Source organism: Daktulosphaira vitifoliae, unplaced genomic scaffold (assembly GCF_025091365.1).
Source record: "Daktulosphaira vitifoliae isolate Bord-2020 unplaced genomic scaffold, ASM2509136v1 Scaffold_1, whole genome shotgun sequence".
In the NCBI taxonomy this organism is placed as follows: domain Eukaryota; kingdom Metazoa; phylum Arthropoda; class Insecta; order Hemiptera; family Phylloxeridae; genus Daktulosphaira; species Daktulosphaira vitifoliae.
The window spans coordinates 12,870,691-12,885,892 of record NW_026099572.1 but is presented as its reverse complement, the minus strand read 5'-3'; the positions used below and the strand labels follow the sequence as shown (position 1 = coordinate 12,885,892).

Genomic DNA, 15,202 nt, shown 5'->3' with positions numbered 1-15,202 from the left:
AAAAAAAATTTACATGAATACATTTTGATGGAAGAAACCACTCATTAGTGATACTTCCCATGATTTTTTTAATTTTTTATTTTCTTAGAATTTTTATTTTATATTTCCAATGACTTAATTATATTATTATTAATTGATATTGGTAGAAAGAAGATCACGGCACCACTTACGTTTTAAACGTCTGGGTGGGTCTCCAGGTATGGACAAGGTTGAGAGGTTTTTTATTAGGGGATTTGAGTGGGAGAGTAATTTACTGTGGAATCTTTTATAGTAGGAAATGGCTTCTTCATGAACTGTTTTTAAGTTGAGATCGTTATGAAGTGTATAATTAGAGATATAAGGAGGTGCATTGATTAGTTTTCTTAAGACAATATTCTGAAAGCATTGAATTTTATTGGTATTGGATTTTTTAGCATTTCCCCATAACTGAAGGCCGTAAGTCCATATGGGTTTTAAAAGGGATTTATAAATTAAAAGTTTAACATTAAAGTTTGAAAATTTATTGTTTGTGATTAATGATTTGAGTAACCGCAGACGGCTATTTAACAACGAGCGTTTATTTTTAATGTGCTGAGCCCACGTGAGCCGACTATCTAGTGTAAGTCCGAGATACTTGACAGAAGAATAGGAGGGGATTTGTACTCCATATAGGGAGACACCAGGACAAGGGAGAAGTCTTAAAGTAAAGGTAGTATGAACTGATTTTGATTGATTAATTTTAAATCGCCATTTAGTGTACCATTCTTCCATTAGGTGTAGGTGATTTTGCAAATTGACGGATGCAATCTGTGGGTCAGAATTTTTTAGTAATTGATAAGCTTTATTTAAAAAAATTTATTAGGAACCCCTGTTTTTTTAACTCAATCATTTTTAAAAGTTTTACAAACCATTTTGTTTCTAAATTTCTTTTGTTAGATCACTCGTTCATCTGTTACTGCATGATAAAGTTTAATAATTTGAAATCATTTTACTAATGATATTATATTGTTGAAAATAACAAAAATCTTTATTTTTCATTTTGTCGATTTACATTTGTCGACAAATATATTATCCAACATACAGAAATCTTGCATTTAATAATTTATGACTGTTAATAGTCCTATACTCTTGTATTCAACACAAGTTTACTCTTGTAAATCGTTAGTCACTGGCGTGTAAAATTAATTATACCCTATTGAAACAAGCTATTGCCGTCTCCGGTATTAAGAAAACTAAATTAATGTAGGAATTTTACTTTAAAACCAAATTTTTTATCAGTCTTAAAACCTAAACGGTTGATGTAATAAAAAAAATATAGGAAAAAAATTGTTTATTTAACTTGATAATAGGATAGAAAAAAAATAACAACAAATTTTGTTTCTATATTCTTTTATTATTCGAACAGTTTGTTTTTCAAGGTTGATAAAAAAATTTTGTTTTAAAGTAAAAATTTATTATTAATTTCGTTACCTCATTTAAGAAAATTAAAGGTTTTTTATCCCTGAAAGAATAAAAAAATATTTTATTAAATTATATAACTTTTTAAATCAAACAATATTTTCTTTTACAAAAATTTAAAAAATGCAATATTTTCAAAGAAAATGAATGTTTGTATAAAATCTATTACTCTGTATATTTTTTGTGAATATTTTAACAAATAAAAGTTATTAATTTTATAAAATTTCAGTAAATGCATTGATATTTTAGGAGAAAGTGTACTACACATAGCTATTGTTAACGAAGATCCTGCCATGGTCAAAGTACTGATGGATAGCGGAGCTAATTTGAATGAAAGATGTTTTGGAAATTTTATGTGTCCTGAAGATCAAAAAGCTTCTAGGTCAGATTCACTAAACCATGAATGGGTTAACGTTTGTCCGGACACCAACTATGAAGGGTAACCTCAAATATTTTTGAAATCAGAACATAAATCATAATGAATACATTTTTCAATTTGTTATCTTACACACCTACGCCAGAATTTCTAGCGTATTGACCATGCGATCGATCTTAATATTATTATTGTATTACCTTGGCACCACCAGATTTGAAATATATTGAATGAGAGGTTATAATAAATCATTGTAATACATCTTCCGAAAATGAGTTTTATCTAATCCAAAAATAGTATTGTATTATTTTATAAAGCAAGAAAGTACAATTTCTATGAAATCAATCTATTTGCAAAATTATTACAATACAGTTTAAAAATATCTTTTATTTAACCAATAAATAACTATGTACATTATGTTATTATTATCAAGTAACTAGTTTTACATTTATAACCTGGTAGATGGTAAAAAATGGTAAAAATGAAATTTTTTAAAAACCCTCTTTTAAGTTTAGTTCGAATTTTAGCTGTGTAAGGGCTGTATTATAGGACAGTTGTTCTATTATTGGTTATTAAATGTTCATTTTTATTTCTTAGGTATGTTTACTGGGGCGAATATCCATTGTCGTTTGCCGCTTGTTTGGGACAAGAGGAAAGTTACCGTTTGATGTTGGCAAGAGGTGCAGATCCGAACAATCAAGATACAAACGGCAATACAGTCTTACACATGCTCGTAATTTATGAAAAAATTGTAATTAATTAAAAAAATAATTTAGCAAAAAAAAAAAACAGTAAAAACTTGAGACTAAAAAACTGGATATTCTATAAATGTTTTGATTTTTGTGTGATACATTACTAGCGTCATGAAATAACGTGTTAAATAATTAATAATCATATAATAGTTGAATCATTGATAGAAAAACGTTACAAGAATTATAAATTACTTCCAAAACGTTTTTTCTATCGATTCAATCAAAAGCCACTATTTTTTTATTTCTTTTATCGAGATACTACATAACATATCAGAATGGCTAAAAACATAATTTTAAAAATGTTTAGACATACTTTTACTTTATTTATTTTTATAATATTAAAAGTTGCCGAGTTTAATTATAAATTGAGAAAATGACGGTTATAACATTTACCTAAATGTTCTTAATTTCACTACAGTTAAAAACAATAACTAATAATTAAAACAACTATATTAATTACACTATTAAAAAGTTTTGAAGAACGGAGTAAAATTAATTACTTTTTATGAAACAAAATTCAAAGTTTACATAAACGTATCATAATTTCACTCAGTAGAACCAAATGCAGTGAACCTTCTAATGATTTTTCAGAACATATAATTACAAGAAATGTACTCCATGTCGATTTTTATTATTGGTATTTATTATTTTAATTAAAATTTTGATTTATTTTTTGTCTTTATCATAAATAATTGAAAGGAACCAATCAAATTTTAATAAAACGAAATATGGCAAGTTTAATTACAAGCTAATTAAATTTTAAGAGAAAAATGATTTTTAACTTTGTATAAAATCAGTAATTGTATTAATACATGTACATCTACTATTATATCCATTAAGTTTACTGAGTGTTTTTACAAATTTTCAGAAAAATAAATCGAAAAATTTTTTTTTGAAATATCTAAGTTAATAGCCATTATACTATATATACTGCACTATTATAATTGTACAATATAGAACAAAGTTGTGAAATATTGTTAACTACAAAATACAAACATAATTAAATAACATTTAATGAATATTGCACGTATAACTACAACTCATATTTCAATTTTAATTCGTTTAAAGGGAATAACACTATGCTGCAGTATTAAATAAGTTCTCTTGCACAGTTTAATCAATAACAACTGAAAAGTATCTCTCTATTAGTCTTTGTGCAGCAGTATTAATGAAATTTTAAACAAAAAATTAATTAATGTAACAATAATGCAAAAATTATTGGAATTTTTTTAAAATCAACTTGTAGGTACTAATTTGTTGTATATTTTCGTTAATTTACACAAAATTATTATTAAGAAAACAATGTCTTTTTTTTTAATTGTTAGCATAATCTAAACTTTGAACACTGATCATTTTATATTTTTTGATCGAGTTGAAAAAATAATAATTGTAAATATTATACAAATTTAATCTGCACAATTTAAATATGTTTTCGTTTATCAGTGTTATTTTCTAATTGTTCTATTATTCAAATAATAAATTCTGTTGTTTCGTTAGTCAACATTTGACATGGCCTACGAGATTGGGGCGGATCTGAACATCAGAAATTATCAGAATTTGACGCCCCTTACATTGGCAGCAAAGTTGGCACGTATCCAAATATTCTTCCACATACTTAACATCGAAAGGGAAATCTACTGGCAAATCGGTAAAAAATGAAAGTAACATTGATAAAATTTATTATTTATGTACACTAAACGAACACGTTATCTATAGGAAGCATCACTTGTGCCGCATACCCTTTGACACAAATCGACACCATTGACAACGACACGGGTCAAATCAGCAGAAATTCCGCATTAAATCTAGTTGTGTTTGGGGTGAGCATTCATCTTTATATTTTCAATGAGGATATTTACACTTAAAGTCTTATAAATTAATAGGAAAGTCCGGAACACCTGGAAATGATAGATGGTGCGTTAGTAGATTTATTGAATGCAAAATGGAATACATTCGTTAAATTTCGGTAAGTCGTAACACTATGTACTTCTAGTTTACTTGATATTATACACTATTGGTTTTTAAGCGTATTACAAGATTATTTTGTCACCATCACGACGCTCGGCTTTGAAGCTGAATGAAGTAATATCTAAATTAAATACTTAAGGGTATATCTCTGTTATGTAATTCCCATTCACACAGAATTCAGACAAAATACAACCACTAAACACTTTACGGGATTTATTCGATTCGTTGCACCGGTGTTTTAAAAAAAAGACAAGACAAAAGATCGCTATTAATATTCAACACATTCTTACCAGTTGTTACACTCTAGAGGGTATTATCCGTTCTCGACCGTTTTCTCGGTGCAAATAAAACCAGTAAGTGGCTGCAGAATACAATTTTATCGGAGGCGTTGCTTTTAAAAGTTCATCTATAATACACGATCACGACCTATTCAATGTTTGTGAATTAAACATACTCTTTTCAAACGGTAATTGAAAACTATTCGTTACTGTTTTTTTATTTATTCATAGATTTTGACTTATGTGAAATATCCTAATGCAAAATTATAGTTTATGGATTTTACTTTACTTATTTTTAAAAACTCTGTAAGTAAATAAAATGAAACAAATTGATATTTTATAAACTTAAAATACTCATATATGTGCATTTTAATTATTTTTACACATCAAATTGTATCTAGTTACAGACACATTACATTAAAAAATAGTTTTTGAAGCACTTTATACAAATTCAAAACATTTGTACAAATTACGTAAATAATACGGTTTTTTAGGAATTAGTGTCTAGTCTATTAGCATATTAAAATTATGGGATAATTGAATTTAAAATTGACTTTGTTTAGTCCATTGTTATGAACATAATTTTATTCTCAAACGAAATTATTTCTAAACATGTCTTGTGTAGGTATTTAAATGAAAAATATGTGTGTAGTTTATAAGAATATTCTACATAATAGTTAAAACAATTTGTTTCAAATTTTTCTAAGTCTTTTCGATAAAATTGTTCTGCGATAAAATAGCTGTATATTTTCACCCAAATGATCTCTAAACTTAAAAATATGTTGGATTTCTATATTTAATCCCTAATATACACAAAAAAAAAATACTGGAGTTGTTTTAACCGCAACTAATAGAAGTCACGGATTGAGATGAGTCTTTTTGAATTTACGGAAACTGCACCGGACCCTTATATTAAATACATTATGTTGAATATCCATACATTTCAAAATAAGAAATATAAAAGTTATAATTAAAATATCAAATATCTTGGTTTAAACTCTTACGGATTTAGATTAATTTGAATCCAAGTTGAAATACAAATAATATTCTTAAAATTAAAAAGTTGCTAATGTCATTAATGCTATAAACTAGTACTATTTTAACCCCGTAAATATAATTTAAATCAATACTCACTAGTCCTAGGCAAAAATCTACATGCGATTATGAATGACAATGCCGCAATTGAGGTTAAAATTTATCTATATATGTAAAAGTACACAGATTTTATATAACAGTCTAGTTACGTTTAATAAACATATAACAGTTTCATAGGCAATAGAAAATTTTGAATAAATAAAAGGAATTTGTAGTCTTTCGGATTGATAAATAAAATTTACATTTTTTAATATTAGTAAAACAAATTCTAACATTATTTATTTCAAATAAATTTTAGTAAAAGAATCTGATAAAACTAAATAAATATGATCCGACTAATTATTTAATAAATGCTTCCCTTTAAAGTAGTTAATTCAAAACTCAGTATTGATCTAACTCTTTTTGACACAAGAATACAATGAAAGCCAACAGATTTGACAAATCTACAATAGTTTATGAGGTTTAGTGTCAAAAAAAAATTGAAAGTCATTGAATTTAGTTCGACTTTTGAAACTAAACTTCATGTTTGTGTAAATGTTTCTCAGAACATCTTTAACAATATTTGTTAACTTTTTAGCATCATATAATACACAAAAACTTAATGTGTAATATACACATTTAATGACAAATAATTTAGTAATTTCATTTGCCAAAAGAGTTTTAATAGAATGTTTATTATCAAACATTGTATTAGCACCATACATGGTATAGAAAATCAGTTTTGTTTGTAAGGTATATTAGGATCATTAAAAATCTGATTTATTATAGAAAAAATTTGATTACATATTGTAGGTCTTATTTGGTAAAAAAGGCATATTCATCTTTGATTTTGTATGAATCTTACAATACGACCAAGGTATTTAACTAGGGAGTTTATCAAATGACCCATGTTCACCAACAGCTGTTAAATAACCTAAATAGTCATCAAAAAATACATATAAGAAAAGTTTTCCTTTGAAAATTGAATCCTTTTCTGCTCAATGCAAACCATTTTTTAAATTTTGGATAATTTTCACAATCTCTTGTATACTTTGATGAGTAGTTTTTTTGGTCTTTTAATGAATCATTAAAAGTATCATCAAAATACAAGTTCATTATTAAAATATAATTTTATTAAATTTCATATTAATTACTAGAGGTATAAAATATACTTCTATATAATCATTCTCTTTTTCTTTTTTAAATCAAGAAAGTCAACTTCACCAGACCGAGTTAGCAAACTGTTTTTTAATGTTTTAGTATTAATACAATTATAAGAACTCCTTAAATAATTAATTTTTAGTTCTTCAATAAGCAATACTAATTATTAAGAGTATAATAAAATTAATAAATATGTTGTGAACTTAGGTTTTACAGACAGTTTTTCCTATTCGCTTTTTATTTCACAATTTCAATGCTGTGCTTTGTGTTAAGACCGGGACCTCCACCAAGTGGTCTTAAGCCACCAGTAAGCAATTACACTTCAACCACAACAATGGCAACTACTCCTATGGAATTCTTGGACAACGAATCGTTACCCGAAAATATTGCTTATGATGAAATGATTGAAATTACTGAATTAGAAATTCCGGAAACAACCATGGCAGTCTTAATAACAGATAATCCTACATTATTTAATTATTTAAACGACACTAGTGATATATCCGACAAACAAAGTAATATGAAAAATTTGCACGGAAAGAGTTCAAATTCGGATAAAAGTAAGCATAAAAATTGGGATACAAATGATAAAAATTCATCAATGAATAATAACAAAAAAGTAAGTTAGAAATAAACAAAAAATGTTTTTATAATTTTGTGCAAATTAAAATTTTACATAATAATTCATAATACTTTTTTTATATTACTACTAATTATTTTTGATCCTAAGAAAAAAGAACTTTAGTTAATTTCTATTTTTTTACGGAAAATTATAATTAACATTTAATTACATCTGAAACTATACAAAAATAATTTTGCCTGGAAAAGGTAGTGTAATTTTGAGATGTATATTCTTCAAATTACTAACAAAAAAAAGATTTTAAAATACTCAAATTATTCAATTTTCGAAAATTAAAATCCTTTTAACAAATATAATTAATTGAGTATGTATTATGAGAGATTAAGTAGATCACTTGTGTGACTGATTACTCTTATACCTAAAGTTAATCTTACTATGAGATCAATAAAAAAAATTCAGTGCAGTATAGTGGGTCTACTAGTTAGTCCACTAAACATAGCTTAATAGCTTAACATAGTAGATCCCAATATAATATTGATATCTGAAAATGGTTAATATCACTGCCATAAAATCCTTTAATACAGTTATTATATATAAAAAAAAAACAAGAAAAAAAATATTTTAGTAACCAAGTAGATAAAAAATCATCAGAACTTTTGTACAATATAAATTTCATTAAAATTGGTGTATTTTTGGAACAGTTATAGCAAAATAAAATCAATGACACAGTTTTACAAAAATTTTAAGATTTTTTTCTTTAATCTAATGACTTATAAGAGATAAATCGTCGAGACGTTTTCCTATTTTATCAAAAAGTAATTTAAAAAAACTTTTAATTTAATACAGGTTAAAATATATCAGACGATTCCAAACATTTTTAATAACTGAAAAGAAAACAATTTTAATAGTATAGTTCAAACACTCTATCTATCCTTAAGTTATAAACTAGATTTACATAAAAAATATACCGAAAAAAAATTATTTCTATATTGCCGATATGAGTTTAATTATGATCCGTGTAATTTAAAGCAGTTTTAAAATACAAAAATAAATCCTGAAAATGCCTTTTTCTATAGTTGTGTAATTTTTAAAGCTGATATGTTTAACTAAATTAAATTTGAGTTTTTTGACGTATGTATTGACAGTCAACTCTGAGTAAAAACTAAATATTTTTATGAGCAGGCATTTTAAAAATCAATATCTTCTCAACCTCTGTTATAACCTTTCTTCTGAAAGGTTGATGAAATTGACTTATTTGTCCAATTTTCCTCATAATAAAACATTTATTATCGAAAACTCATTAAATAAACATATTATAAGAAAAATAGCATAATTAACTTTTACCCTTTCCCTATGATTAATATTTCCCCGTTTTAAAAGGTCAGAAAGTTTTGGTGGAGTAAAAAACGAAAATTTTGTCGATTATTAATAGTTAACACTACCGAAGATTTAATAAGAATAGGTTCAGAAGTAACAATGTTGATCGGAGCTTTTCTTTACTTGTTGGCAGCTATAAGAGAAGCAAGATTTTTGGGACTTCAAATGTTTTTTGAAAATCTGGTTAGTTTCTACCAATCTTAAAAACATAATACTCACATAAAATAATTGATTAAAAATATTTTTTTGATTGAAAAAGTTAATTTAAAAACATAAGCATTAAAAGACTAATTGATTAATCAACATTTTAATTTGGATTATACAATTTTTAATCAAATATTATCATTTTTATAGGCAATAGCGCCGGCAAGAGTAATGTTCTTATTCTCTTGTACTCTTATGATGACTGTGCCACCACTTAGATATTATTGTTATGATAAAGCAGAAGACATTACAGCTGTAATTATCATGCTAACCACATGTCCATATTTCTTATTTTTCTGCAGGTAAACTACAATTGATCATCCTAAGTGTGATTTGGTATGGACTTAAGGTAGCTTAACTCACTAAACTTCCGCCATAGTAACCTAAAAAAAGAAATGAAATAGTATAATTTTTTCATGTTACGAAAAAATGTTAAAGGCAGGAAATTAAATTACACCTCACAAAAATATTCAAATTGTGCTCCTGTTATCCACCATACTATGTTATATCATATACTTATGTTATATTTACTTTTTTAAATTATATTTAAACAATTTGAAGAGGTTTCAAGACAGTTGGTCCTTTTGTGGTCATGATTTATAGAATGATTATGGGAGATCTATTGAGATTCGTTTCCATATACATGGTGTTTGTAATGGGCTTCTCTCAAGGTAAATATATTCTTAGCTGTATAATTCATGCATTTTATAAAAATAATTTGTTAGAAATACTAAAAAAACTGCTTGACATTTTTCTTTTACTTACTCAATATAAATTATACGGTTTAAATTGAGTCTAAAATCTTGTTTTAAATATAAAATTTTGGCTCTACCTAATACTCCTCAAAATTATAAAAAGTTATAACTAATTGAAATTATTATTGGTGTTGTATAAAATAAAAAATTGTCACCACAATATTGTACAAAACTTGAATATATATTAAGGAAATACACCTCACCACTATCTGATTTTATAAAAATAACTTATTATATTTATATATTCTATTAATCTTCCACAGCTTATTATGTAATTTTTTTATCCTTTGATAATCCTTTGACTCCTGGTAATGTTGACGACATTGTTGAAAATCCTATGCCATCACCGATTGAATCAATTATGGCCATGTTTCTCATGTCAGTAAATGCTTTTGCTGAATACTATGAAGCCTTTGACAAGACGAGTCACACTTTGGTTGCTAAGGTATGAGATAGTATAGCTTTATGAAACTTTTTAATATTATTATGATGATTTTCTTTTAGTTTTGTTTCATTGTATTCATGGTGATTGTAGCAATTTTATTAGTTAACATGTTAATCGCTATGATGGGAAATACTTATCAAAAAATTGCCGAAACAAGAAATGAATGGCAAAGACAAGTAATTACTTCTGTAGAAAAAATTAAATGTATATATAATTATGTATTCATTCATTTTTTTAATTAATAAAGTAATGTTGAACATAAAGGGAATAAGGTACATTGCTTAGGGTAGATATAGATAGGAAAAAATCTTAAGGAGTCTAATACAAGTTTAAGAAGGATATTCCAAACATACAATTGAAAAAGTAAACCTAAAATTATTAAAGTGAAAAAATACCTAATCAACATGTTGATTACATTATTAATAAAATAGTGTAAAGGTAGATATGTTCGTGGTATAAGTAAATTCGTGCTAGTTTTTAAATATCTTTATCAATTAGTTTTTACCTATTAGTCCATAAACTGCGAAACATCGACCAATTTTGCTAGTAATACTGTTGACGCAGTTGTTGAGTGCATAGATACATTAATTGTTTTCTATCAGTTTATACATCTCTTATCATTGTAGATCACAAGTCTAATAAATAATAGCCTAAAATATTATAGTTTCCATCTTTTAACTATCATATTTTTCAACTTATACATAACATCAGTGTATTATAACTAACTAATGTTAAGCTTGACAATATACTTAATTTATTGGTACAGTTATAATTTTAAAAATTATAAACTATAATTAGCTATTCCTTACTGACAATATACATTTTTTTAGTGTTTTCACCTGATACAAAAACCCAGTACAGTGGTATCGTGGCTTAATTGGGACAAGTTTATATCCGACAGTGATTAACATCACTATCATTAAAAAAGCTTCGATGCAAGTCTGTTAAATTTCACAATTTCTACTTTTTAATATTTCAATTAAATATTAAATTTTATTAAATTATTTATTTAATTGATAAGAAAGTTTTTTTTTTTTACTTTGGCCGACGATTTCTCGTAATAGAACAATCGTCGGAACAAATTAAAAAATTGAGAGGTCACTTTCGAACATTTTGTACTAATGTTTTTTATGGAAAATTCACAAAAATCATACTAAAAGAAAGCTCGTTGTCTTATTTATATAGTATCAAAATTTCATTACGATCATTATGCTTAGAGAGTAACAGAAAAATTTAAAAACTGTGGTGAATTTTTACAGAAGTTTTACGATTTTTGACTTTAAAATAAAGTAACTTTGAAATAATATAGTTAGGAAGCGTTTGTTTTTTATCGATAATTACTCTTAAAGAACTCTAATTTGATATAGATTGAACAATGCAGACATCCCTAAACATTTTCAACAATTCGAGTTAAAACAAAAAAAAATACGTGCTTGGATCTTTTTCAAACCGTTTTCGTACACAGGTTTTTGATTGAATTTTCACAAAAAGCATACCAGCAGAATGCTTATTGTCTATTTTATATTGAATTACAGTTTTATTACGATCAATATTTAAAAAAAAAATATTATAGCAATTTTTAAATATAGAAAAAAAATTTGGAAGATGCCATTTTTTGGAGGTATTTTAAATATTTAAAATTGTAAAGGATTTTTTCCAGTTTTCGGTAACGTTTAGTTCAACTAGATAAAAATTGAGTTCTTTTGACATATTAAAAAGGTATAGCGAGAGCTGAGAATTTTGATGAACAGATGTCATAATAAAATCAATGCCATCGGGATCAGAGCTAAAGTTAATTTGAATTAATTCTTTTTAAGCTAGATTTTTTTATTAAATAAAATTATATCAAAAATTATTTTAAACACCAAATGATTATAAATAAAATAAAGATTATATATTTTCCTATGTAAATCTGCAGATATTTTTACGGTTTGACGTATCACAAATCTATATGTATTACAATTAAATACGATATCAATAAAGTATCGTCAGAACAACGACCCTGAAATGATAGTAACAGCAAAAATGGTAAATAAACAAAAATTATTAATTTATAAAGAAGCAAAATCGACTAAAGAAAATTGTAGAAAATTAAATCCCTTATCATAAAATTACCTAACATTTTTATTTTAATGCAATAAAAACAAAAAAAAAACATACAATGTAAAATTTGTATGTATCTTTATACTATTTTCATTAAATAATTATATTAATTAAATTATTTCAAAAAATTAAATGTATTTTTTTAAATTATCACGAATTTACCTCACTTTACACTACAACATAAACATCATGGAGATGATGTTCAAGGGAATGTGAATGCGTTCATTTTCTCTTCTTCCATTTATTTATATAATATATATATATATCAGTATTCTAAAGGGATGGGTATCCATGAATACCATAACCCAATATTATTTAATTATATATTATTTTAATCATAATCAATACTTAAAATAAAAACATTTAAACTTTTGATTAACAAATTAAAATTTTTTAATAATTAAAAATAAGAGTCAAATTGAAGATCTAATACCGTCATGATCTTCTGCCTCATGGGTACATATAATATAATTTTTTTACCTTCAACAATAGGTCGGCTCCGAATACTATACAAAACCGAGAGTTATTTAAGAATTGATACATTCAGAAGTTACTTTTAGATAAAAAAAATATGATGGTTTACAATTTCCTTATACATAAGGGTTAATTATTTTGGTTAATGATAATGTATAATTTTTTTTCAGTGGGCAAGAATTGTTTTAGTAGTTGAAAGAGGCGTAAGTCCATCTCAACGGCATAAAAATCTCATGCAATACTCCCAACCTATGTCTGACGGTCGTCGAGCTTTGGTTTTACGTTTAAATCAATCAGTTAGTATTGAGCCTTCAATCTTTACTATTATCAAATCAATGCATTATAAAAGTTATGAAAAATAGTATACATTTTTTGTAATTTATAAGCCCGACTTTAATGTAATTATTTTCAAAATATGAGAAAATATAATTATTTAATTCGTGATAATTGTTATAATAGTTTCTTTTTATAGTATTTTCTAAGAAATGTTATTTAATTTAATATTAAATTAATAAATAAACATTTTTCCTTATGATGATAAACAATAAATAACAATATAATATTTTTGTACAAACTTATAATTTTAAGTTCATGGTACCAAATTTTTATAAAAAAACAAAATATGCCACTTTCAAAAGGTAGTTAATATAATAATATTCTTAAATATAAACACGATAATAGGTATATAGTAATGCATTTTTTTTTATACTCATTTGTTTTATAAAAGGATGAAGACAAAGAAGAAATGAAAGAAATGTTAGAAATGAAACGAATTCACTACAGATATGTGGAAAGAATGAAAGCTCGAGATTTGAGCAGCAAATTGTCATCATCGTGTTGTACAAACAATACGAAAAAAACGAATGGAAACGAAATCAGCAAATAACTTGGGACACTGATAGCAAAAAAAAAAAAAAACACATATTCATCGACTGTGAATTCTTATGTCCGTAGATAAAAAGTTTTAAACTATTATAATTTATTTAAAAATTAAAAAAAAGAGTATTGTTATTTTCAGCATTATAATTATTATCACAATTACATTTGTTCTATCTAATAAGACTTATGCAGAGCAGAATTAAAAAATTTAATTAAATTTTTTAAACATTTAATATGATCTACAAGACAAGTGTAAATTTTGAAATATTTGGTGTTTCAAACACTTTTAAAATAGTAATTTAAACATCACTTGTTAAAAACGTAACAACCCTGATATAAACATAATAACAGGTGATGATAGATGGTTTTTTTCCTACCAGAAAATATTAGATTGGACTCCAATAATAAGATAAAAAGTTAAAACATTGGGGTAGCGGCACATTGGGGACACGCCATAGTTGGGACATGTGTAGATGATATCTGACAGTGATTAAAACCACTATCATTAGTTACAAATCTGTTGGTAGTGTTTAATTTTAAGAAATTGGTAGATTATTTCATTAGCAACATTAACTCTGTTTTATTTTAGTCTTTAATATCAATGTGTAATTAAAAAACTAATTTAAATTAAATAGAAATTACATTTATTTTAAATACAAGAGAACACTTTGTAATCATTTTTTAAAAATACACAGCTTATATTATTATCACAATACGAACATTATAATAGCAGTGTTACCACTGCAACAAACTCTTATTTACTTTATTATTCCTAATTAGTAGTTTTATAATTTCCAAGTATAATATATGGTACATACTTATTGTAGTAATTAAATTTGCTATGAAATTGATGTTTAATATTGTAATATTTACGGAGAAATTATAAAAAATTATAAAACTGTTGTATATAAGTGATCTTTTTAATATTAGCCCCCTGGTTACTTTTAAAATAACAATTATATAAAGAAAATTATTTTTTATATTTTTTAAATTTATAGATTTCTCCATTAAATAATAATTGAGTTTTTTTTTAATTCATCCCTTATATTCTTATAAGGGTGTCAAATCTATTTTTTATATGATCATATACATATTAAATTGGCTAATAGAATAGAATATTACATAATTAAGAAAATAACTGGTCCAAAATAATATTTGAAATTAAACATTTTTTTTCGTATTTGAAAAGCTATTAATACTTTTTTATACAGAGTGAAAAATAATACCACGGCAGAGTAAAGATAACTAAAAGCAATTTGTATCATTTATAAGTATAATACTTATTATAGTAAATAAAATTATTGTTTTAATTTTTACGAAAAAATTATGAAAAGTTATAATG

The 15,202-nt window shown here is 25.3% G+C and overlaps 1 protein-coding gene and 1 long non-coding RNA gene across 7 annotated transcripts in view; one reads left to right on the top strand and one right to left on the bottom strand.

Moving 5' to 3' along the window:
- The window catches only part of LOC126894725 (transient receptor potential cation channel subfamily V member 5), a 24,850-nt gene extending 10,387 nt beyond the window's left edge, over nucleotides 1-14,463 (top strand). For 2 of the 6 annotated variants that reach the window (XM_050665936.1, XM_050665935.1), the window contains exons 5-17: nucleotides 1,687-1,876; nucleotides 2,408-2,561; nucleotides 4,060-4,210; nucleotides 4,279-4,382; nucleotides 4,446-4,528; nucleotides 7,251-7,662; nucleotides 9,004-9,183; nucleotides 9,355-9,506; nucleotides 9,766-9,875; nucleotides 10,223-10,404; nucleotides 10,464-10,580; nucleotides 13,152-13,277; nucleotides 13,709-14,463. In XM_050665936.1, coding sequence (XP_050521893.1) covers nucleotides 1,687-1,876; nucleotides 2,408-2,561; nucleotides 4,060-4,210; nucleotides 4,279-4,382; nucleotides 4,446-4,528; nucleotides 7,251-7,662; nucleotides 9,004-9,183; nucleotides 9,355-9,506; nucleotides 9,766-9,875; nucleotides 10,223-10,404; nucleotides 10,464-10,580; nucleotides 13,152-13,277; nucleotides 13,709-13,867 — 2,120 coding nt within the window. In that variant the 3' untranslated portion in view covers nucleotides 13,868-14,463. Of the gene's footprint in view, nucleotides 1-1,686; nucleotides 1,877-2,407; nucleotides 2,562-4,059; nucleotides 4,211-4,278; nucleotides 4,383-4,445; nucleotides 4,529-7,250; nucleotides 7,663-9,003; nucleotides 9,184-9,354; nucleotides 9,507-9,765; nucleotides 9,876-10,222; nucleotides 10,405-10,463; nucleotides 10,581-11,234; nucleotides 11,373-13,151; nucleotides 13,278-13,708 lie in introns of those variants that run through there. The other 4 variants (XM_050665937.1, XM_050665940.1, XM_050665939.1 and 1 more) reach the window with 3 other exon arrangements.
- LOC126894738 (uncharacterized) lies at nucleotides 9,487-10,227 on the bottom strand. Its single transcript, XR_007701494.1, has 3 exons — nucleotides 9,970-10,227; nucleotides 9,736-9,891; nucleotides 9,487-9,587 (listed from the first exon to the last, which is right to left on the bottom strand). It is a non-coding gene; the product is annotated as an uncharacterized LOC126894738 (long non-coding RNA).
- Nucleotides 14,464-15,202: the final 739 nt, after the last annotated feature.